This window comes from Acanthochromis polyacanthus, chromosome 12 (assembly GCF_021347895.1).
Source record: "Acanthochromis polyacanthus isolate Apoly-LR-REF ecotype Palm Island chromosome 12, KAUST_Apoly_ChrSc, whole genome shotgun sequence".
NCBI classification, from domain to species: Eukaryota; Metazoa; Chordata; class Actinopteri; family Pomacentridae; genus Acanthochromis; species Acanthochromis polyacanthus.
The window spans coordinates 30,813,879-30,836,632 of NC_067124.1; the positions used below are offsets into that span (position 1 = coordinate 30,813,879).

Here is a 22,754-nt window from a genome sequence, read left to right on the forward strand (position 1 = left end):
GTCCAGCATTTGTAGTTTTATTTCAGCTGCAGAATATATTTTTATTACATTTGTGTGTGAGTGATGTTATAGATATGCAGAGACTTTTATTTTGAAACCCCACCGTGCTGCACGCTGGAATCACGAGTGCGGAAATACAACTCGCGTTTCCCTGTTTCTGTGGTGTTTTTGATTTTTCTTCCAGCTGTTTTCAAGTCTACCACCGGCAAAGACAACAAAGACACTAACTCGTCTCGAAGGGTTTGTATTCTGTGTTATTTTACGGAAGTTTCAAACCAGATTTTACGCTTCTGTCACTGTTCTCTCAGAACCTTCAACGTCACTCTCCATCAGTTCGTGTGTATTAAAATCTCTTTTCGTGTGTCTAATATTTAGTTTTCTGAAAGATAAAGCCCTGGGATTTCGTCTTATTTAATGTTACTGGTGTATTTGAATAGACAGATGGAGCTCAGATGCTAGTAGAGTAGAACTGTAACTTCAGCTAGCTTAACGCTCCTCTTCTGCCAGCAGCATCCACAATTAGCATAATATTACTAGACGTAGCAGCAGTAGGTAGGTTAGCTTACAGCTGCTTTCTGCTCACAGGAACCAACAAATAACATCAAAATGTTTCCATTCATGACCGGCACTCATTAATTTGTTAAAACGTCTGAAACTCACTTTATTGCTGAGGGTAACATTTCAGTTTCATAGTATTAAATGTAATAAAAAAGTGCTGTGAACTAAAAGTATGATAAAAATATATTAGAGAGAGATATTGGAAGTGTATTACTTCTTGTGAATAGATAGACATAGGGATCAGCAATGTTTTGATATAAGATTTGAAAGTCTGTGATAGCAGGATAAGATAATTTCATCAAAAAGTTATGTGAAGTTGGTTGGAATACTGTGCTTGGTGTTACAGACATTTCTATCTCAAAAATTTAGAACAATTTCGCTCAAATGTCTTTCTGATTTGCCTGAGAGTTTAACTGCATAAAATATTTGCATTTATTTATATTTATTTATGAACCTTTATTTATCCAGGAAAAATCCCACTGAGATTAAGAATTGTACACAGTTAAAATATTTGCAAAAAACAAATAAAAAAGATTCAATTTACAAGCACATTATGAAGAATGAGTACGTCATGGAGTCGACTTCAGTAACTCGCAGTTTGGATTTAAAAGCACTCATTGAGATTAACTCAGTTACTTTCCAGTCTTTCTGCAACATATTCCATGCAAACGATGCAGAGAAAAGAAACCCTTTTTACTGAATTTAGTACAAACATATGAAACAGAAAGCAACAAAACTATTTATAAAAATATTTGTAGAATTTTAGTTTGATATATCATATAGTTTTTGATGTAATTTTTCTTTTTAAACTGCTCGTTGACCCACTTTTAGTGTGTTAAAAAGTAAAAATATCTGAATTTTCTCTCATGTTTGGTGAACCATTTTGAAACTCTGTTTTACTTGAATTAGACTGCCAAGCAATATCTTTTTAATTTTTGTGGTAGAACCTGTCTTACCTGTTCAATCATTTATGAAAGGGTGTGAGTGTGGCTCAGGTGGTAGAGTGGGTTGTCCAATGATCAAAGGGTTGGTGGTTTGATTCCTGCTCTGTCCTAGTTATGTGCTGTTTTGTCTTTGGGTAAGACACTTTATCCACCTTGCCTCCAGTGTGGCTACTCACACTGGAGTATGAATGTTGGTGGTGGTTGGAGGGGCTGTAGGTGCAGATTGGCAGCCATGACACCATCCATAATTTAAAAAGAAATTTGTCTTCGTTGAAATACATTTATTTACAGCTGATATTTTAAGCTTTCATTGTTGCTGGGCTTGGGTGGAATATTCTGCTATAAATTATCCCAGCGAATATGGGGCAGAGTAAAAAGTGTTTTTGTCTCATCTGTACCTAATAAATTTCACATTGTTGGAATCTATTCTGTTTGATTATACAGCACCAAGTTTGTGTCTCTCTGGAGTCTAGGATGAGTCATGTTCTACATTTTTTAAACTGCTGAAAGTATAGCTAACTAGCCCCAAAGCTCTGAAGAGGTTCAATAATTACCCAGTGATACTGTAGAATCCATTGTTTGGGAGTAATTATGTGCTGTTAGTCACTGGGAATTTCCCTTTTAGATGCTATTTTCCCATCTTTTAAGTAATTTACTGTGTCTGGACTGATATTTTTCTGTCCACAGATGGCTTGGGAGGGCAGACTCACCTTCCTCCTCCTCTTCTTCTCCGTGCTTCTCATGCTATCACATGTGTGCAACTGTCATCCTCACTCTGCTCGATGTATGAATTCAACATGTGCTACCGATAAAACATCCAATAATACTACAAAGAAAGGTAATTCAAATTCTTCTCCGTTCAGTTTTTTTTTTAACTTTCAATTTTTCTTCAAGCCCTTGCACCCCCACACAGATGTTTTAAATTACTCTGGACAATTTGACTCAAGAATACTGTCACCAAAACCTTGAATTAATAACAATGATAATAGTGTTAACCAACCTCAACATGCACCACAGATCCCTAGTGTAAGTGAAGACACCTGTGTGGGTGGACAGCAGGTGTGAAAAGGCTTTAAAATATTGGAATAGAGTGGCACTGGAATCCGTTGTTAAACATAAATGCTAAGTTCCTAATCTGTATTCTCTCTTTTGGTACAGAGTGAAACAAAAAAATATCCTTGTACCAGTTAATTAATTACACATTGATGCCAAATGTAGACAATGCACAGTTCAATTTTCACAGACTTCTGCTGTGAAAGCTAAGAACTATGTCTTTATCTTGCATTTTTGACCTGTTACGCATACATTTTTCAGACACAGGCAGTTGTGGTTCACGTGTCTGAATACCTGGGTGTCTGGATTGATGACTCCCTCACTTTCAAGCCACATGTGAGGAATCTTGTGGCGAAGCTGAGGCTAAAACTGAGTTTTTATTTTCGAAACAAGTTGTGCTTTTCTTTTAGTGTGAAAAAGTGGCTTGTCGCTAGGACTTTTTTTTGCCTGTGTTGGATTATGGAGAACTTTTGTATATGAATGCTTCGAATGGTTGACACTGTTTACCATGCTTCTTTGAGGTTTAGTGCGAACTGTAGAATGTCAACACACCACTGCGAGTTATACTTTCAGGTTTGACGGCCAGCTTTAGCCACCAGAAGCATCCATCACTGGTATACTTTCATATACAATACTTGGTCTACTGCCCACTTACATTTGTCCTCTAACTGCATAGAAAAGTTCTCGTCTTCACTCGCTCCGTTCATGAGATCATTTGTTGCTTTTTGTTCGACATGTTCGTACTGAACTAGGTAAAAAGGCTTTTGTTTACTCTGCACCTTTTGCATGGAATATGCTGCAGAAAAATAATGCTGAGATTCCACAACATGCACTTGTTTTTCATAAGTTGCTTGTAAATTAAATTTTGTTGTTTATTTGTATTTTAATTATGTTTATCTGTGTAATTTTATAGCTGTGTTTTGTATTTGCTGCTGCCTATCTTGGCCAGGGCTCCCTTGCAAAAGAGGTTGTTAATCTCAGCAAGATTCCTCCTGGTTAAATAAAGGTTAAACAAAATGCTGTTTTCTTTTGCTAAAGGTTTGCTGTCCTGCACTTGTTTGAGTGTGTGACACAGCTGTGTGAAACAGTCTTTGATCCGACTCAAAGACTACCACCCAGCAGCACAGATTACCAGAAAGTCAGATTAAGGTCAAAGAGTGAGAAAATCCTAAAAGTGGAGCAAAAAAACTAGAACAGTACCGATGTCTTTTTGTTATTTACCTCCTTAGGAAGACTTGGGAATAACACCTGACTTTTCTCTCTGTGTGTTCCCAGCTTCAGACATCGCAGCAGAGGTCGCTGGCTATGCTGATGTGGCCAAACAGATCATTGACTTGGCTGTGTTCGGTGCCGCCCAGAACCGCTCCTACAGACGACTGGCCGACTTCACAGACACCATCGGGAACCGTGTTAGTGGTTCGCAAAACCTGGAGTTGGCTATTAAATACATGTTCAACGCCTTAACGCAGGACGGGCTGGATGTGCATCTGGGTGAGTCGTGCTTGTTGTTTGAAGTGTGCAGTGAGGATACTTTGCAGACACGCAAATTAAAGGATCTCTTTCACCAGGGTCTTGATCTGTGGCTAATGTAACAGTAGATTTGTGGTTTCTGCTCCAGAGCCAGTCAAAATCCCACACTGGGTAAGAGGGAAGGAGAGTGCAGAGATGATTGCACCCAGGGCCAAGAGTCTGGCCATACTGGGGCTAGGTAGCAGTGTTGGAACACCCCCTGAAGGTAAAGATCATACTTTATAAATCCACCGAAATACCTGCCATCTGCCTCACTGTGTCATTCTTATCTCATCAGGTATCGAGGCAGCGGTGTTGGTGGTTCAGTCTTTTGAAGAACTGAAGCGCAGATCCAGCGAAGCCATGGGGAGGATCGTAGTTTTTAACCAGCCGTTTGTCAGCTACGGAGAGACGGTGGCTTATCGGGCTTTTGGTGCCTCTGAGGCAGCCAAAGTAGGAGCTGTGGCCACGCTGATTCGATCCATCACCCCATTCTCGATAAACAGGTCTCCACGCGTCTTCGTCTCTATCGAGGTGTTTATCTTTCCCGCTAGTTAACAGTAATACATCTGTCTTTACCTCCTCCTGTCTAGTCCCCACACAGGTTGGCAGGACTACCAGGACGGAGTGAGGAGAATCCCTACTGCCTGCATCACCGTGGAGGATGCTGAGCTGATGTGGCGAATGGCACAAAGGGGCCAGAAGATTGTGGTCAGACTCACAATGGAAGCCAAAACTCTGCCGGACGCTGACTCCTTCAACACAGTGGCTGAGATAAGAGGCTGGCAGCACCCTGAGCAGGTAGCACTCATCACATTTACCTGTTTATCTACAGGATGTGATGTATACCGATAAAGAAGTCAGTGTCTTGTTTTTGGTCAGAGCTATTGTTTGGGTGTATATTTTAAGTGGATTCCGTTGAAAACAGATGTCCTGCTAGAATGTCGTTTTTCGGCGTTCTTCCTGCCTCCCTCATCATTAGTCATTCTGGTGACAAGAAAAGAATAGCGCAGTTTGCTGACTCCAGTTTTTCCCACAGCTGTTTAGTCTGCCTTTATTATTCTATTGTATGCTTTAGTGACCTAATCTTTTCAGAAAACAGCACTAAGTAGATTTCTTTGGATAATCAGCATTGTGTAAACAATCTGTTCAAGAGTTGCCAAGTATCCCATGAGTTAGAAATTTTGACTGCCTTTGGCCTCCTATATTTGCGAATGACTGATCATGTTTTTCTTAACTCTGCTGAAACTGTGTTTTTACCACTCCCAGGATTATTATTTTTTATTTTAATACTGCAATCAGTCATCATTTAGCGAGTGCATATGAAATATTTGAGTGGGTAGGGTTGGAGCGTCTTGCTTTGCAGAGTTAATGGCCTGCAAGGAGGATTAAAATAATGTTATTCCAGCATGCATTGTGTGAGAGGTGTACTGGAGCAGACACAGGCCATTTGTCTGTCACAGGACGAATACAGACACACACTGACACCTCATGCAATTTAGAGTAACCACTTCTTTCATTGTTAGGCTCTCAAGCATAGAATAGGATGAGCAAATATGCTCTGCTTTAACTCTGAAAGCAGAGCAATCATTGTACTGAAAAAATACAATCTCGTGACTCTGCTTGCAGCTATGCAGTGTCACGCTCAAGTCCTAAACAAGTCTGGCAGGTAAAACCGGATAAACGGATTAAGTGCTGCTAAAAGAATCCCCATTTGCATGTAGGGACACTTTGTTTATTTACGACACAGTGTGACGCTTATGGAAAAAAATAAACATCCCTCTATGGTTCTGTGATTCAGCTGTGAGGGATTAACTGGGTTCAAGATACTAGAAGTGGCACAGTCAGCTCTAAGACACATGATGCTTCATGTGGGTACACAGATGTGAACACACCATTCAGACTAATGGAGCAGATTTAACTTGGTGTGTATCAGTGTTTCCACTTCACACAGACAGCCTGAGTTGGGTTGACGCAGTATGTCCTAAATAACCGAGGAGGGTATGTAATTTTTAGCTTCGCTAATTTACAAAAGTGAGTGATAAAATCTGTGTGAAACAAAACTACAGTCTGGCAGGAAAATGTGGCAGGATCTTCTTTTCACATTTGATCAAAACGAGTTTCCATTTCGTTCACACAATCATGACGTGTTCTATATATAGATGGGTGCTGCCTTGATCATGGGTGTTTTGATTGTTGCTAAGGAAGTTGTGTTTGTTGCATTTTAGACTGAGGCTTCTGCACAACCAATACTATCTGTTAACATACATGTTGATGCTGTTTGCTTGGAATTTCCCACCAGTGTGACTGTGATCTGTATCTGTGTGAACCTTTACTCCTTCGCAGATATGAGCTCACTTCATTAAGCAACTTCATAACATCACATGCGAACTCTACATTCCAACATGGCCAAATACAAGATACTTGGTAGATTACCGTGGCCGATTATTGGTAAATTATGCACGCTGCTTCTGCTCTGATACTGACACCTTTTTCTGCCTGTAGTAACTCTGTGATCTGGAAATGTGTCTTTAACAGAGACGACAAAAACTGACCAAGAAACACCAGCTGTTGCCACAAACCCGGCAATTAGCTAGAGTTATAGTGGCTGATGCTATGCTAATGGCTAGCGGCTAAGTTAAAAGGGGAACACTGATTACCCTGAAACAAAATCTGGAAAACAATAATTATAAATGCTTTAAGATGTAAAACTTAATGGGCAAAAATGTAATAAAACAGTGACAATTTAAGAAAACAGAGAACAATAGAAAGACAAAACAAAAAGGAGTCAAACTGATTAATCACTGTTGAACCTACATAAACAGAGGAGAGCGCCCTATTTCTATTTTACATTTTCAGTTATAGTCAATTAATGAAGAAGCCTAGTTATTACAAGGTTAACACAAGCTGTTGACACATTGCAAGTGAGGTATATTGGCCCCAGATATCGGTTATCACCTTCTTTTGATTACCAATAATCAGCATTGATATTGGCCCCTAAAAATCCATATCAGTCGATCTCTACTTTGAGTGCTAACAGAGACATAAACCAGCACTGACTGGTATTACAGTGCTATCCCATTTAATACATTTCAACAGAAGTCTGCTCTTCTTTCCAAGTCTCTCTGGTTTTATTAACCAACTCCAAAACCCACCAGCAGATTCGAAACCCGAGTCATTTCACTGATGTCAGCTGTTTCTATTCTGATCTGGGAACCACCGCTTGGTCCCTCATCATAGAAAAGGGAAATGAAACACATGGCATGGCTGACATCATCTTTGGCCCTGTGGACTTTGCGCTCCATCTGGCAGCAGCAGCAGTTGTGGTGCATGTGTGTGAGCGCATGTTCATAGAAAGATGAACATTTGAGGTTTAAGTGAGTCATTTCCACAGTTTAGCCTGTCGGAGCTAGTCAGGATCATCTGAGAGTGCTGAGCTGCTTAGATTCTTTTTTTCCACCCTCTGTACTTCTGCACCTCCCATGTCTCTTTTGAAATTCATATTTAATGTTTTAAAGTCTTTTTCACACTCCCACACTGTCCACCAACTTTCAAAAAGACATTAATTTGTGATGGTTTGGTGCAAGAACTTGGTGCAGGCTTTGTGTTTATGATCATCCTCAAACACAAATCATTTAGACAGTGATTGTTACAAGTACTTATTATAAATTTATCTCTACATTTTATAGTCTACTTATAAACAGACAAATATAAGTATTTGCCAATTAGCTGAGTGTGTTAACACAAAGTCAACAGAAGCATGACTGTCACTCTACGACAATATAACAGAGAAGTGATTAATGTCTGAGGTTTTAGAAAAATTAACACGAGTCCTCTGTTTATTCAACATTGCTGGTGACCTAAAGTATTACAAGATCAGTGTGTTTATGAGCAAATTTCAAACGGGAAAAGGAGTGGACTGTAAAATCCCTGATGCGCACTATAATTTGGGAGAAACCTTTCCATGGAAGTGGATGTAGATAGTTCTGATATTGTGAAACCACCCCCGTGATTAACAGAGCTAGCAGATAGAAGCTTGCCTTTGAGTGTTTGTCTCTATGTGCTAGTCATTATGTGTTACGTGTTATGTACACAAGTGGCAAATGTCCACTTTACACTCATTCCATGATGTCTTAAGTTGAACAATAGGCTATTTGCTCATATTTTAATGAAAAGCTAACAGTCAAGATTTACTGTACTAAAACTACAGGCCACACAGTAGCAATATAATTCAAAATTGTACTTTTTATACATAACTGAGATTCAAATCTTTCATTTTTCTGTACGTGCTAAGTCCATCTTTATTTGTGATGACAGACTCAACACTCCACAGCACAGAGGATACAAGTGTAGCACAAAATTGTTTAAAGATGTTCTGTCATTCTTCATAAAAAAAAATTTCAGCTGCGTGTTGCTGGAAAGGTTGTGTTGCTCTATTTTTCTTTTTAAAAAATACCCCAAAGGTGCTCTATTGGATTGAAGTCAGGCGGCATACTTGGCGAGGCCCTAGTTTTCACTTTTTTCCTTACTTGCATCATCTTATCGCCTTAATGAATGTGCTTCAAGTATCCATTAGTCATTTTCTCAAGTTCTTTAGCAAAGTTCAGTTTTGTGCCAAAGAGCAAGCAAAGTTTTTTCTCTTGGTCCACAGAGATGTTGAAATGTCCTACACACTGTCTGAGCTGTCACAGAACCTCTGATTTCATTGATAACAGCTGTGCCAAGTCTGAAGCACTTGCCTGCTGTCTGTTTTCCAGAGTTAGATTGTGTAAATCAGGGGTGTCAAACTCCATTCCTGGAGGGCCACTATCCTGCATGTTTTAGATGTTTCCCTCTTCCAACACACCTGATTCAAATGATCAGGCTCGTTATCAGGCTTCTGCTGAGCTTGATGATAAGCTGATCATTTGAATCAGGTGTGTTGGAAGAGGGAAACATCTAAAACATGCAGGATAGTGGCCCTCCAGGAACTGAGTTTGACACCCCTGGTGTAAATAGACTGTGGTGTCATTTTAGGGGGACGGCTGCTATGACTCCTTCTAGACCGACGGATTACTGCTGCAACCATAGTTCCTCACTGATCTTTCTGTGTCCTTTTTCGACGTTGTGAAGTCTCGTAATCAGATTTCTCAGTTACAGGCAGTTCTTTTCCATGTGAAACGTTGATGTAGATTTGCAGACTGACGGCCCAAAGTTCATGAAGTTCTGGTCTTCACAGGTCATTTTGCAACCTCACTCATTCAGTTGCTGTGATCACATTTTTGTTGCATTGATTTTCTGCTTTGGACCCTGTGCTTTCAATAAAGTCTTTCAAAAGTAGCTGTTTTAGATGGTTAATAAGAAGAAATACTCAATTTGACAACTTAGAAATAATGCAGTTTTTGAGAGGAGATAGAATTTTGCATCTTTTGACATTTGATTAATATTGCACAGAGATGTTCTCACTTCTGCTGTGTACTGTTTACTGATAGGACTTTATGTTTTAAGCAGATAAAATAGTTTTCTCCCAAGTTTACCATCATAGTTTAGCATATTAGCATGCTAACTAGTCAATAAACAATAAAAACAAACTACAGAGGAGTTGGAATATTACTTATCAGTTATTTGAACAAAATTTTAAACAAACTGAACTTTTGACCTCATGATAGCTTTAGAAAAAAACTTACAGTGTCAGAAAAGTTACTGCAATCTGTCCTGAGCTGGGCATCTGTATAATTTCATTGCAATCCATGCAATAAGTGTTGGGACATTTCAGTCTGGACTAAAGTGATGGATCGACCCACATGCTGACAGTGTCCGCCAAGAGCCATGCCACAAGCTTGGCTAAAAATGTATACTAGTGTTTATGTTGTATACGAGGAGAAACGCTCACTTTCATTTCATGGGAATGTGTGGCTCCTGGGTCGTTGTCCACACTGGGCTCACTCAGGTCAGAAAATGTTTTGCAACTTGGGACATCAGGTCAAGAGGATCCCGCTGACAGGAATCCCTCCCCTTCCAAATTCCTGGAAACGGAGATAACGCTGAACTATGTGCTTTTGTCTTTGTTGCCATGTTTTTTACGAGTCTGCCTTTCTTTGCTTGTTAAAAGGTTTGAAATTAGAAGTGCTGAATCAAACTTAAGGAGTGCCGTACCTGCCATGAAAGTTTTAATTAAAATGTCGACAGGTCATGGCTCTGATAGCGTTATCTAGTCTGCTTTTTTGCACTCATCTCATCAGACAAATGGTTAAGTTGCCCTGGATATGCATCTGGAGAAACTCTCCCTGTTTACAGTTTGTTTATCTGTAAAATCTTCTAGGTCGTCTTACTGAGCGGTCATTTGGACAGTTGGGATGTGGGCCAGGGTGCCATGGATGATGGAGGTGGAGCCATGATTTCCTGGGAGGCCCTGTCACTCATCAAAGACCTGGGTAATACAGACACAGACAAACAGAGTGTATGGTAAATCATGAGTGAACTTTAATGTGTATGCAATGTAGAAATGCAAAAAAAGTACAAAGACAGCTGCAAGTTTACACAGACTAATAAACAAAGTCTTGTAAATGATTTACTTTGTTATTTTGCTTCATGTAGCCACTTTTCCCGAATGTGCTAATGTTTACCAGGGAAAAAAACAGACAGAAAAAGTATCCAAAAAAATAAAAAAAATAGCAGTGTAAGTTCACATGTGGTCCTAAATTCATGAAGTATATGAAACTGTTTATAGATAGATGGTTCCACACTAGTTTAAAGGAGCAGTCACAATTGTTTAGCAGACATAAATTTTTTGTGCACAAGGATGACACAAGGACTTTTATCTATTAAATAATTATATAACAGTGTTTTACAGTGACATCAGTGAAGAAGATGGATGTAGTTCAGCTAATCTCTTATTCTATTCAATAGGAAAGGGAAACTAGAATACAGAAAATACTGAATATGAGTAGAAAAATGTTAAAGTGCAGATTTTTCCATACAGTCAGGAGGCTTGATGACTATTATAATGAAAGCTAATCACATGCTGTGGCCTCCAAGTCACGAGTATTTATAGACTATAATTGGATTGTAAATTATGTATTTCATCCATGTATGAGTAGCATTTTACAGTTGGAGCTGCTCAGTATGGAGCTAGTTTTATCAACTTAGATATACTTAGTATGGACAGTCATCTAATATTGTTTAACTGAATGCTTTAAATCTATACTTGGACAAGTCGAACTGTATTTCCAACTAGCCTTTTTTTTCTTTACTCACAAACCAGAATCTTAAATCATATGCTGTCTTTTATAAGCCATATACCAAATGCTTTTTAAATGTAGTGTTAAAGGTTGTCCAGAGCTTGAGAACTGTTGTAGGAACTGATGGTGGACAACACCTTTTAAGATTCTTTTGTTTTTCTTGTTGAGTTCAACTTGTGTGCAGACTGAAGAAAAGGAAATCATTTACATGGCAAAACAGCTGCATTCTTACAAGATCCATGCAAATCTAAGGAGGAGCAGAGTGTCCAGTTCCAAACTTGGGGACAAATTAAAATATTACTCTGAAGTACAAGAACACACGCACACCTAAGAAACCGGCTCCAACATGAAATACTGTATTCTTGTGGACAATAGAATTTAAATTAAAAAGGCCTATGACAGTGATAGTCCTCCGCAAACCAAAGAATACAAGGCCAACAGAGACAAACTAATTGATATTGTTGTATTTCTACATAAACACTACCGTTCAAAAGATTGGGTCACTTAGAAATGTCTTTATTTTTGAAAGAAAAGTGTTTTTTTTGATGTAGGTAACATTAAATTAATCAGAAATACAGTCTACACATTGTTAATGTGGTAAATGACTATTCTAGCTGGAAACGGCTGATTTTTAATGGAATATCTACATAGGGGTAAAGAGGAACATTTCCAGAAACCACCACTCCTGTGTTCTAATGCTACATTGTGTTAGCTAATGGTGTTGTAAGGCTAATTGATGATTAGAAAACCCTTGTGTAATTGTATTAGCACACGAATAAAAGTGTTTATGGAAAACATGAAATTGTCTGCGTGACCCTGAACTTTTGACCGGCAGTGTATATAGAAGATACATATACACGTACATACACAGTGACCCAAAAGTTTGGAAACAAATGAAAGTCTATAATCCCAAATAATATATGTTATTTCAATAAATCAGTACCAGAGATATATTCAGAAGAGTATCAGATTAGTGTAAAACAAACATATTTCCACATGTTCATTTTTGTTTCTTATGCAAAGACGTGAACGTTTCCACCACCTGGTTACACTGGTATCTTCTGGAATGTATCTTCATTTATGCTTATGAAGGTTCCTCAAACTGGCCAGTAAATGTTGCCTCATAGTACTTTTTGATGTTTAAAAAAATTAAAACTGTCAGATACTTTACCATCAAGAGTTTAGAAATCTGACACTGATGGCCTGCATTTTGAAGTTATGCTCCAGCATACCTGGACCTTATGGTTCGATTAATTTTCTTCTGAGTTATTGCACTATTCTATTCTTTTAAGTTATTTTATTATGGTATAACAAAAAAGGGGTAAAATGAGAGTGAATTCATGCACCCCCAACTGAAGTAGACACTGCAGTTAAACTTTGTTTCCAAACCCTGTATGTATATTTATCTGCAATGCTGTGTTAATTTGTGTCTTCATCCATATCTAGGTTTACGTCCCAGAAGGACTTTGCGCACCGTGCTGTGGACGGCTGAAGAGCAGGGTGGAGTTGGTGCTCAACAGTACTATAATCTACACAAGGTACTGTCTACTGTTACTGCAGCAGTTCATGGAAGCAAATATTGTTCCTGCTAATAAGAAGCAGGAAGGGTTGGACCATTGTGAAAGTAAAAGAGAGTGTAGCAGTGTAGAAATGTGCTTTTGGCAAAGTGGAGAGGCCTTGGCTTGCTCCCAGATTTTTCCCTGTGCAAAGGATCTAAACAACAATCTACAGTCTTTTAGTTTCCTTCTTTAGAGCTTTGGCTGCCTACCAGGCCCTGAGCTGTAATAGACTACAATTCTGCAAACCAGAGGTACACAGCTAGTGTACCGTAGCTCGCCTGTGGACTGGTTCAGTTCTTACATTCGATGTATATATTTAGAATTAAATGGCTTCCATTAGTTAAAAGTGGAGTCTGTGATTCTGGAGAAAGATTGTTGATATTTAGCCAGTTTAGTTAGATAGTGACAGGTTTACTGTTGTTTTTGTTCCAGTTGCCCTCTTTTCCCCCCATCTCCCTTTACCTCCCTTTTCTCCTTTACTATACATGTGCATGAATATGTACATAACTAGTTTATGAATAGTTTTGTGTAACCAATTTCTTTTTCATTTATAGAGCCAGGGCTGTGTACAAACACTGAATTTAAGTCATTTGTGTAAGATTTGACTTGTGATTCAGATCGTATGAGGACAGATATTTACTTAAATGGGGCGGCATGGCTCAGTGGGTAGAGTGGCTGTCTTGTAACCGAAGGGTTGCTGGTTCGATCCTCGGCCTGTCGTGCTCATGTCGAGGTGTCCCTGAGCAAGACACCTAACCCCTAATTGCTCCTGATGGGTCGTGGTTAGCGCCTTGCATGGCAGCTTCTGCCATCAGTGTGTGAATGTGACGTATCATGTAAAGCACTTTGGGTACCTTGCAGGTATAGTAAAGCGCTATATAAATACAGAACATTTACTTAAAGGGAATTTTCTGAAATTAAACTTCAAGATGCCGACTTTATGTAACCAATCATACAACTTGTAGGTGCACAATGCACATATAGTAGGTCTATAAAATAAAAAGCAAACATTAGAATAAAGAAAAATTAAATAACTCAAGTCAAATCAACCAGGCATTATTAAAAAAATGTAGTTCTATTTGTTAAAAAACTGAACCAGTGCATGTTTTTATTTTGCTCCTTTAGAAAATACAAAAAAAAGCTGCTGACAGTGTATCCCCTCAGTTTTCATGCAGACATTTTCCACTGTAGCTTCTTCTAAGTCCCTAGTTTAGTAGTAAGGTAAGAAAAATGCTGAATTTAAGCAGTTTGTGACAAATTTGACTCCACACATACAGTTTTTATGACCCAGTGACCATTGAAATTGCTAACATGGCTCTCTCCCCATTCATTTAGATTAAGGTTTGGTCTTCTGTTCATCCATTTTCTTCCACTTCCACACCAGTAGGCTAAGCTGGGTGTTCCACGTGTTTGTCGCTTCAGCAATGTTTTTAAAATTCTTCTATAGTAGTCCTGTGGTGTTCCCATGCCAGATGAGGTATGTAATCCCTCCACTGAGTTCTGAGTTGAAACTTGAGGCTCCTTCCAGCTAAGGAATAAGGCACATAGGAGCATCCTAACAAGATGCCTGAACTACCTCAAGCAAAAACAACCTTTAGATACGAAGGAGCAGTGACCTTATTCTAAGCCCCGTCCAGATGTCCACTTGTATCTGCACTCTCATTCTTTTGATCACTACCCAGAGCTCATGACCACAGGTGAGGTTTGTAAATAGAGAAGTTTGCCTTTCAGCTCAAGTTCCTCTTGACCATGATAGTCCTGTAGAACTCCTACAGTACTGCAGACACTACATCAATCTGTCGTACACAAGATTCTGTGATGCTTAAACTCTTTGGCCTTGGGAAGCAACTCACCCCTGAAAACTGCTAAAAACTCTGTGAGTCCACGCTGAAGGTCACGATCTGATGAAGCCAAGAGAACCACATTACTTGAGACAAGCAGAGCCTCCTCACCGGCTGTTCATTGAGTTGATTCTGAAACACTGTTCAGCCTCCCTGTAAAAATGTACTCCAGAGTGCTGGAAAGGAGACTCAGAGAGATTATAAAACCTAAGATTCAGGAGGAGGAGCATTGAGGATTCTGTTTTAGTCGTTCAACAGTGGACTAGTTTTTTACTATTGCTGGGTTATGAGGCGGTCATGGGAGTTTGAAACTCCAATCCACATGTGTTTTGTGGAAGTACTGCAGGAGTACAGGTTAACAGCTGTTGTTACAACCCATCCAGTCCTCATCTGTGTTTGTGTTCTTAGCGTAAATCAAACAAGTTTCTGGTCGGTGATGTACTCCACCAAGTTTGCCCCTTGTCTTCAATCCTGTTTATGATATTTATGGACAGCTAGCAGACTGTGAGGAGACATTTACTGAATCCGACAAAAAGGAAGTACTGGATTAGAATCACATGCTTCACCTTTAAGTCACTAGTCGAGCTTGCATGCTTTCTTTAAGAGTAGCTGTGGTTAAAATAAAATAAAAAAACAACAGTATTTACATGGATGGAAAGTTGCATTGTTTTTAATTATTCAGTTATTTATGTATCTCTGTTTTCGCCTCTCTCTTTTGATCTTTCACCGTTCTGTCCCCACTCAGGTGAACATGGCTAACTTTGACCTTGTCATGGAGTCTGACTTGGGGACATTCACCCCAGTCGCGCTGCAGTTTACTGGCAGTGACGCAGCAAGAAAGGTGAGATTAAAAACACAACTATAAAAAAAAAAGTAGAAATGGAATCATAGGCATTTAAACAGGCTTCCAAAAACAACAAGGCAGTGTGAAATAGTATCCTGTCCTGTAAATGGGCCGTTTTTCCTTTAAGGTTGAGACCATTGCTTCTGAAAACAAGAAATGTTTACTTCGTTCCAATGTTGAACTTCTCACCTATCCTCATTATTTTGCATTTACGTCACAGAGGGGAAGTAGTCTCTGCCACCTGAACCACAACACAGAGAGAAAACCCCGGTTTAACCACAGAACTAGTTTCAGTTAGATTAATGTGCCACTGTAATGGGCTTACAGTCTACAATAGCCATGCGATTTAACTCTTTGAACCCCAAAACCTGCTAGTGAGTCTGAAATGCATATTTTCCTTAAAAAAAAAGCACTAAAATTACACCATTTATGAGAGGCAGAAACTAAAGACACGTAAATACCTACTGGATTTTCAACTTTTGAACTAATGTGTGTTGCGTGGTTCAGTCAGGTCAAATCTAACCTTAAAGTTGTGATATTTCAAAAAATATTAAACACTTCATGTCATATTTAAAGTTTTGCCAAAAATAAAGCAATTACAAAACTAGGTTGTGTAAAAAATGAAAAATCTGTGCTCATACACACAACCGTGACGAAATTAGTGACTCGACAGCAACCAGTGGGCCTGTGACGAAAATTCAGGAACTATTAGTCTGAATTAAAGGCTTAGTCAGATCATAGTTGGAAACTATGGAAACAAATTAAAAATGTAACAGTAAAATATATATCTAGTGCGTAGAATACCATTTTCCAATAATTTGAGCACCTTTTTTAAAAAAATGTTTGTAAATTACATAATCAGGAATCTTCGTTACAATTTACAGCAGAAGAATTATTTTTTTACTGCACAGAAGACATTTCTGAGTTCTCTACTTCTATTTATGGTTGTGCTGTTTCTATAGAGGTGCAGGACTTTATGTTTCAGTGAAAAATGAGCCCACAGTGAATAAAAATATGGCAGGAGCAAATAAAATATGCAACTGCTTGGATTTCAGAGGGTTACACATTTGATAATGCACCTTGGGTTTACGATACTGTACAATAATTAATGGTGAAGCACATTTGGTGTTCACCAGCGTTTACCAGACAGGATGACTAACACTTTTCTGTGTCTGTTTTAACAGGTGATGGAAGAAGTGGTCAAACTTCTGGCTCCCATTAACACGACCAAACTGGAGGCTCATGGTGAAGGAACGGACATCTCACCGTGGATGCAGGCCGGAGTTCCAGGTCAGTTGAATCATGTTTTTCTGTCCGCAGCAAACAGCAAATGTTTATAGTAACAGGGCACTGTGAATATTCATATTATAACATAATATGTGCCACAGCTGTTAATATGATTTTAAGGGTCTGTCATTAACACAAAAAAGGGAAATAGGAAGTTACTAATCCTACTTTTTGTGGTTCTGGCTTAAAGACGTTTTCTTCGGAAAGTGCTGCGTATAAAGAATCACATCCTCATTAGCGATCTGTGAACATACTATATGGGGACAGATGTTCACTTTCCATTGAGTTACTTAGAAATCGGAAATGAAACTTCAAGATTCAGAGTTTACAAAACCAGTCACAGTTTTTTGATGCACAATGTATGTGTAGTAGGTCTGTAAACATAAAAGCAAAGCATTAAAACAGAAATAACTAAATTTAAATAAACCAAAGCAACATTAAGTTTGGCATTAAGATGAGAAACTCTAGAACAGCTTAACAATATAGTTACATTTCTGATAAACTTTGCTTCTCTGCGTTGTTTATTATGGGGGAAATTCTGTACCATACATAATAATAGAGGTTCAGTGGTCCAGACAGCTTTTGCTTCAAGCTATTTTTTAAGGAAGTGAGATTGTATTGTGTCCACAAAAACACAATCTTTTAACCTTTAGATAAGGAACTGAAAAAATAACAAAAACATACAGTGGCAGTCTTCATTATCAAACATTTAGCAGTTGGAGTGGAGCTGCAGAGGGTTTAGTGCACTCATCAAAAGACATTTAAAGGCAGTAAAGTTCCTCTAGCAATTAGTCTGTTATGCTATTCAGGGTGGTTTTTAAATCCTCGCTTTTCACTCTGCGAAGGCTTTTATCCTGTTCATCTACTTAAGAGTGTCTGTGGTGTAATTTGTGTTAGAGGACGCCAAGAAAAACTTTTACATAAGATCACATTAGCAGAGACTAGAGCCAGGTCAGTTGGACAGCGGCTACTGTTCAGCTCTGTTAAGTTGTTCAGACATCTTCCTCTCTTTTCTACCCAAATAATAATGATCATAAAAAAGTTTCCAGCATTCTAAGTTGTTCCATTTACTAATCTGTCATCCACTGATTCATGAGGTTTTCCACCATGGAGGTAAGGTAAACATTGTTTTACTTGTCAAAACAGTGTTCATGTTGAGTCCTCTGGTCCATGAATCACCACAGACAAGCTGCATTCTGAAGGGCTTTCTTCCTCGTTATCCATAAGCCTGAATCGAGATGTCTTGCTTCTATATCAACAGCTTTTTTTTTTTTTTTACATTAACAGGTAGTCCAATATTCAGTAGTTCAAGTGATCTCTGTTTCTGGTACAAGTAAGGAGTTTCTCTACACAACAAAACAAAGATGAATACATACAAGATAATATAAAATGAAGTCAAAATAAGTAAGAAACAAATCCAAAACTAAAAAACATATAGACAAACTGCAGATGTTACATGTAGACATGAGGAACTCAGTTCTTCTAATGGGCCTTTCAAGTATTTTGTATTTTTTTTGTGAAGTTTTACGAACAAATTATTATCACCAGAAATGAGAAAGAAACCTTCTTGACCCGTGTGGTGAGGTCCTGTACCAAGAGTTTGAGCAGGTTGTGAAGAGTCTGTAGTTCTTTGGTGTGAAAACACACATACAATATACATGGAACATATAATATATTATGTCAAGATACCTTTTTGTCATATTCAGTAATATGTTTAAATCATGAGTCATCTCCTTACACAACCTGTTGCTTCACAGTGTTGTCTAGTTCAGTGAAGCCAAATTTCTTAGAGTATTGAGGTCTTATTCTTAGTATATTTGTCACATTTTAAGAGGAAGTGCATCTCTGTCTCTTCTGTGCCTGTCATAAAGTAACCACAGACTTTTCCTCTTGTCACAACTTCTCATGTCGTCTTCTCTCTATGGCCAGACTGTGGTCACTGAGTCAGTATCTGTTTCTTCTTATTCTGCCAATTTATATTAATGGTTTAGTGCCAGATAGTACTGAAGTCTGTTTTGAGTCTTGGTTTGATTCTTTAATATTTAAGCACCTTGTGTTTGTGTAATAGTATGGGTTTCTCTTAAAATCATAACTCAGGATACATATCCAACCTTTTCCCTTTGCTCTCAACTCTGTAACACGGTCTGCATCAGTCATGGAGATGGACTTGTTGACAGGAAAACTCGGTAGCCAGGATTTAATCTGTAGCGCTCGTAAAGCTTTTGTTCATATTGGCTGAAAGTGATACATGAAAAGTATTTCTTGCCATTTCAGGCACAGTTTCTAATACTGTATTATTTAGACTATTAGTTTTTGTCCCACATCTTATTTGTCCTTCACACTCACACAGTTGTGTGTTCAAAGGATGAAAAAAACTTGAATTTAAATGTATCGGTAGTGACAGATTGGAAGATATACTTGCTAACCCAAAAAGTAGATTCTAATAACAAGCTAAAGTTCCTAATACAGAAGTGCCTCAAGATACAGTAATGATATATTTATGGTGTTTCTGGCTAATGATTGTTTTAAAAGAAAGATTGTTTTCTAATATGGAGCCAAAAGCAAAGCAAACCCAAGAGTCTGAACAGAAAGTCAAACAGCAGATTGAAATAGAAGAGTAGCTACAAAAATAGTGAAGTAAAAGTTTTTAGTAAAATCAAGACAACATGGTTTCTTTCTTCACTCTCCACCAGTGTCTTAGTGTTTTATAGAGTAGAACTACTTCATTGATCTCAAAGGGGCAATTCTGTCGTTACAGCAACAAGCAGAAATGGTAAAGTGACCGTCACAAATACAAAGAAATAAGGAGAAATACCGTAAAACGGGGCTATAAGGGATAGCGGGGTAATAAGGGACACTTTTCTGGAAAATGTTTTAAATGTAATTCTGCGGTTTTTACCTAGATTTCTTTAAGAATTCATGGATAATTGATAAAAACAACACAAAACCGCATCCTGCTCAACATAAAAACCGCAGAATTACATTTAAAACATTTTCTGGAAAAGTGTCCCTTATTGCCCCGCTGTCCCTTATAGCCCCGTTTTACGGTATCCAGTAAGGTAAAACAAGAAAAAAATATGTTGAAGTACAAAGTGCCCAATAAAGTGTCAAATATAGCATAAATAAAAAAGTACTAAAGTGAAACATGCACCGTAAAGTGTCAAATACATAAAGTATAGTAAAAATCTATAATGATATGTAAATATAATATAAAGATTTGTCTATAGAAATGTCCTGGAGGATTATACCACGTGCACTGATGACGTTTCTTTCAGATATGGGATTTCAGTAACTTTAAGTCCACAACTGTTTGGACAGCTGACTCTACAACATGTTAAGTTTTGTGGAACAGGTTTTATTTTGTCATTAAACACTCTGCGGTCATCTTTCTGTCCGTCTGTTCTCCAGGTGCCAGCCTCCATGTGGCTGACAGTCGCTACTTTTGGTTCCACCACAGTGAAGGCGACACCATGACGGTCCAGGACCCTCGAGACATGAACCTCTGCTCGGCATTGTGGGCCGTGGTTTCCTACGTCGTGGCCGACCTGCAGGACATGCTGCCCAGGTAGCGCGTAAACAACAGGATCATGTGAATCCCAAAACGCCTGGCTGAATCCAGGTAGTTTAGAAATACTTGAGATTGAATAGTTAATTTTTTAATGCAGATTTCTGTTTACAGTTTGAATGTAAATCGACTTTAGATCAGAGAGAATGGAAACTGTGTGAAGACTCTGATTGAAATCTGTTAGATCTATTATGGTAATTTTGAATGTGAAGCGAGCTGATGTCAAGGTCCAAAGAGAGGGCAAATTAAAGTTTATGTAAAACCCTGTGTGGCATGATAGATACCTGTATGATCAGGCTATATAATGACCTTCATGATTTTTAGCAGAGAAAAACACAGTATCTTTAAGTTTGGAAGAAAAATGAATATTTTTAAGTAAATAGCTGCTTTTAAGTAATAGGATTGTGGATTTTCTCAGGTACTGTATTTATATCCTTTGCACCAGAATGGATGAAACGAGGATGTTTTTAAGTGTAGAAATATATTTTGAAAAATGTTAGAAAGTCTTAACTTGTGTTTCTGTATCAGTAGTGAGTTTATGGAGAAGAAGAAACAAACTGTGATGAGAAATTGCAGTGCTGTCTAGAATTCCCCAGTTTCCTGTGTTATCTAAAGAAAAACTTTAAAAATCAGTTTTAAGCTTGTTCAGGTTAACATTTTAAATCATTTCTATCAACATTTTTGTTTATTGTAGCCTCTCTATTTTTTTCCTAATGTTATCTTCATGATGTTTTGTAAGATCTGACACAAAATCATTTGGTGCATCATTAAAGTATTAATCATTGTTTTACGCAATGAAACCCGTCTCCTCTTCTGTTGTCATTCTTTACATTTTGCCAATTGCGTAGTTTCTGCGAATAAAGAGGAAGATGAGACGAGGTGACGACCAATGAGACGCATACATCCAGTTCATAGGAAGGAGAAGAATAAAGAGGAATAAAGAAGCAGGAGGAAGCAAGATGGTGTGAAGAGAAGAACCGAATTTAGAAGAAGAAGAAGATCATAGAGCGGAGGAGGGGAAGTGAAGAGAATTAATCACTTTGTGGGCGATATGCCGACCATCACAGCAGCTACAACAAACGCACACACTCAGCTGGGATGTGTTACCCCCTGAACTGATAAGTCAGCACTCCCAGCGGGTGATGTCAAGGTTAGTCAGCCGGCCAGAGCAGATAAAGTCATTGTGTTGAAACAGAAATTTGTGGAGCTTTTTGTCAGTGTCTGGTGAGCTCCCACTCATGTGTCAGTAACACTGTGATTCACACTCACAGAGTTATGTTAGAGAAGAAGCCCAGTCTGTGGATGTTTAACACAAACTGAGTCACACATGTGCCTGCCACTGCTGCTACCTCTACGAAAACACACACGTGAACAACAGAGAGACATCTGTCAAACAGCACAGCTTCATGTCACGTTCCAAAGGGATATTCATTTCTTTTGATGATCTGCAGATTGATCGTTAAAGTTACGAACATCCCGTCTTAGACTATGCTGATAAACTAATCCATGCATTTGTTTTCAGCATGTCCCTAAAACTGTCTGAAAAACCTCCCCTTGATCCAAAATATGAATTAACCAACTAATAAGAACAGCGGGACATTTGTGCTTTTGTTGACTTTTTACTATTTCCTTTTCTCCTCAGTTTTATTTTTTAAAGATGAGACTTTAACATTTTTACCAAAGAGAAAACAAGTGTTTATTGTAGTTAAAATATATATTAGCATTTAGTGGTACTCGGGAAGGGCACTGGCTATTGTTTTATCTCAACATATTAGCGAGAAATGGGATAAAGTGGTGAAGAAGAGTGACCATATTTGTCCTTTATTAGCCTCTCATTATTGGCTCGATGTAAAGTCCAGAACAGAATTTAAAATCCCTCTCCTCACATACAAAACCCTGAATGATCGAACTCCTCTGTGTCGTAAAGGCCTTATTGTTCCGTACTATCGGGCCTTCAGCTATCAGGATCCTCCCACTTTAAGTTCAGGAGAAAAACACCTCCTCTAGTCTTAAGATTAGGCTTCAACCCTCCTTTTTGATAAAACTAATAACTAGGGCTGCCTCAAGTGACCCTGAACCATGTTTTTTTTCAGTTATGCTGCTATAAGCTGAGACTACTGGGGAAGTTGGGCTCATATGACACCAATTTAGTGTCTTCTTGCTCTTGTAGTTTGTGTTTTTTCCTCCCTGTTGGTATTTCTGGCTTCAGATCTGCATGTTTCTGATTTGTGGTTACTTTTCTCACCAAATTACCCAGTGCTCACTGTTTTCTTATGCATTCTTTGTCTGTTTTCTCTCCTTTACCCTTACATACGTAAAGTGGTTGTAGCAGATGTCTGCCCTCCCTGAGTCTGGCTCTGCTGGAGCTTTCTTC

General features: G+C 38.5%; 1 protein-coding gene across 1 annotated transcript; it reads left to right on the forward strand.

Annotated features, from left to right (window-relative positions):
• The first annotated feature begins 102 nt into the window (after nucleotides 1–102).
• On the forward strand, nucleotides 103–21,186 carry LOC110951242 (carboxypeptidase Q). The gene is made up of 11 exons (XM_022194216.2): nucleotides 103–240; nucleotides 2,190–2,340; nucleotides 3,831–4,046; nucleotides 4,174–4,290; nucleotides 4,363–4,570; nucleotides 4,658–4,865; nucleotides 10,366–10,477; nucleotides 12,731–12,822; nucleotides 15,430–15,525; nucleotides 16,713–16,818; nucleotides 20,224–21,186. Exons 2-11 carry the CDS (start codon nucleotides 2,190–2,192, stop codon nucleotides 20,382–20,384), a joined length of 1,467 nt encoding a protein of 488 aa, XP_022049908.2. The 5' UTR covers nucleotides 103–240; the 3' UTR covers nucleotides 20,385–21,186.
• The last annotated feature ends 1,568 nt before the right edge of the window (nucleotides 21,187–22,754 follow it).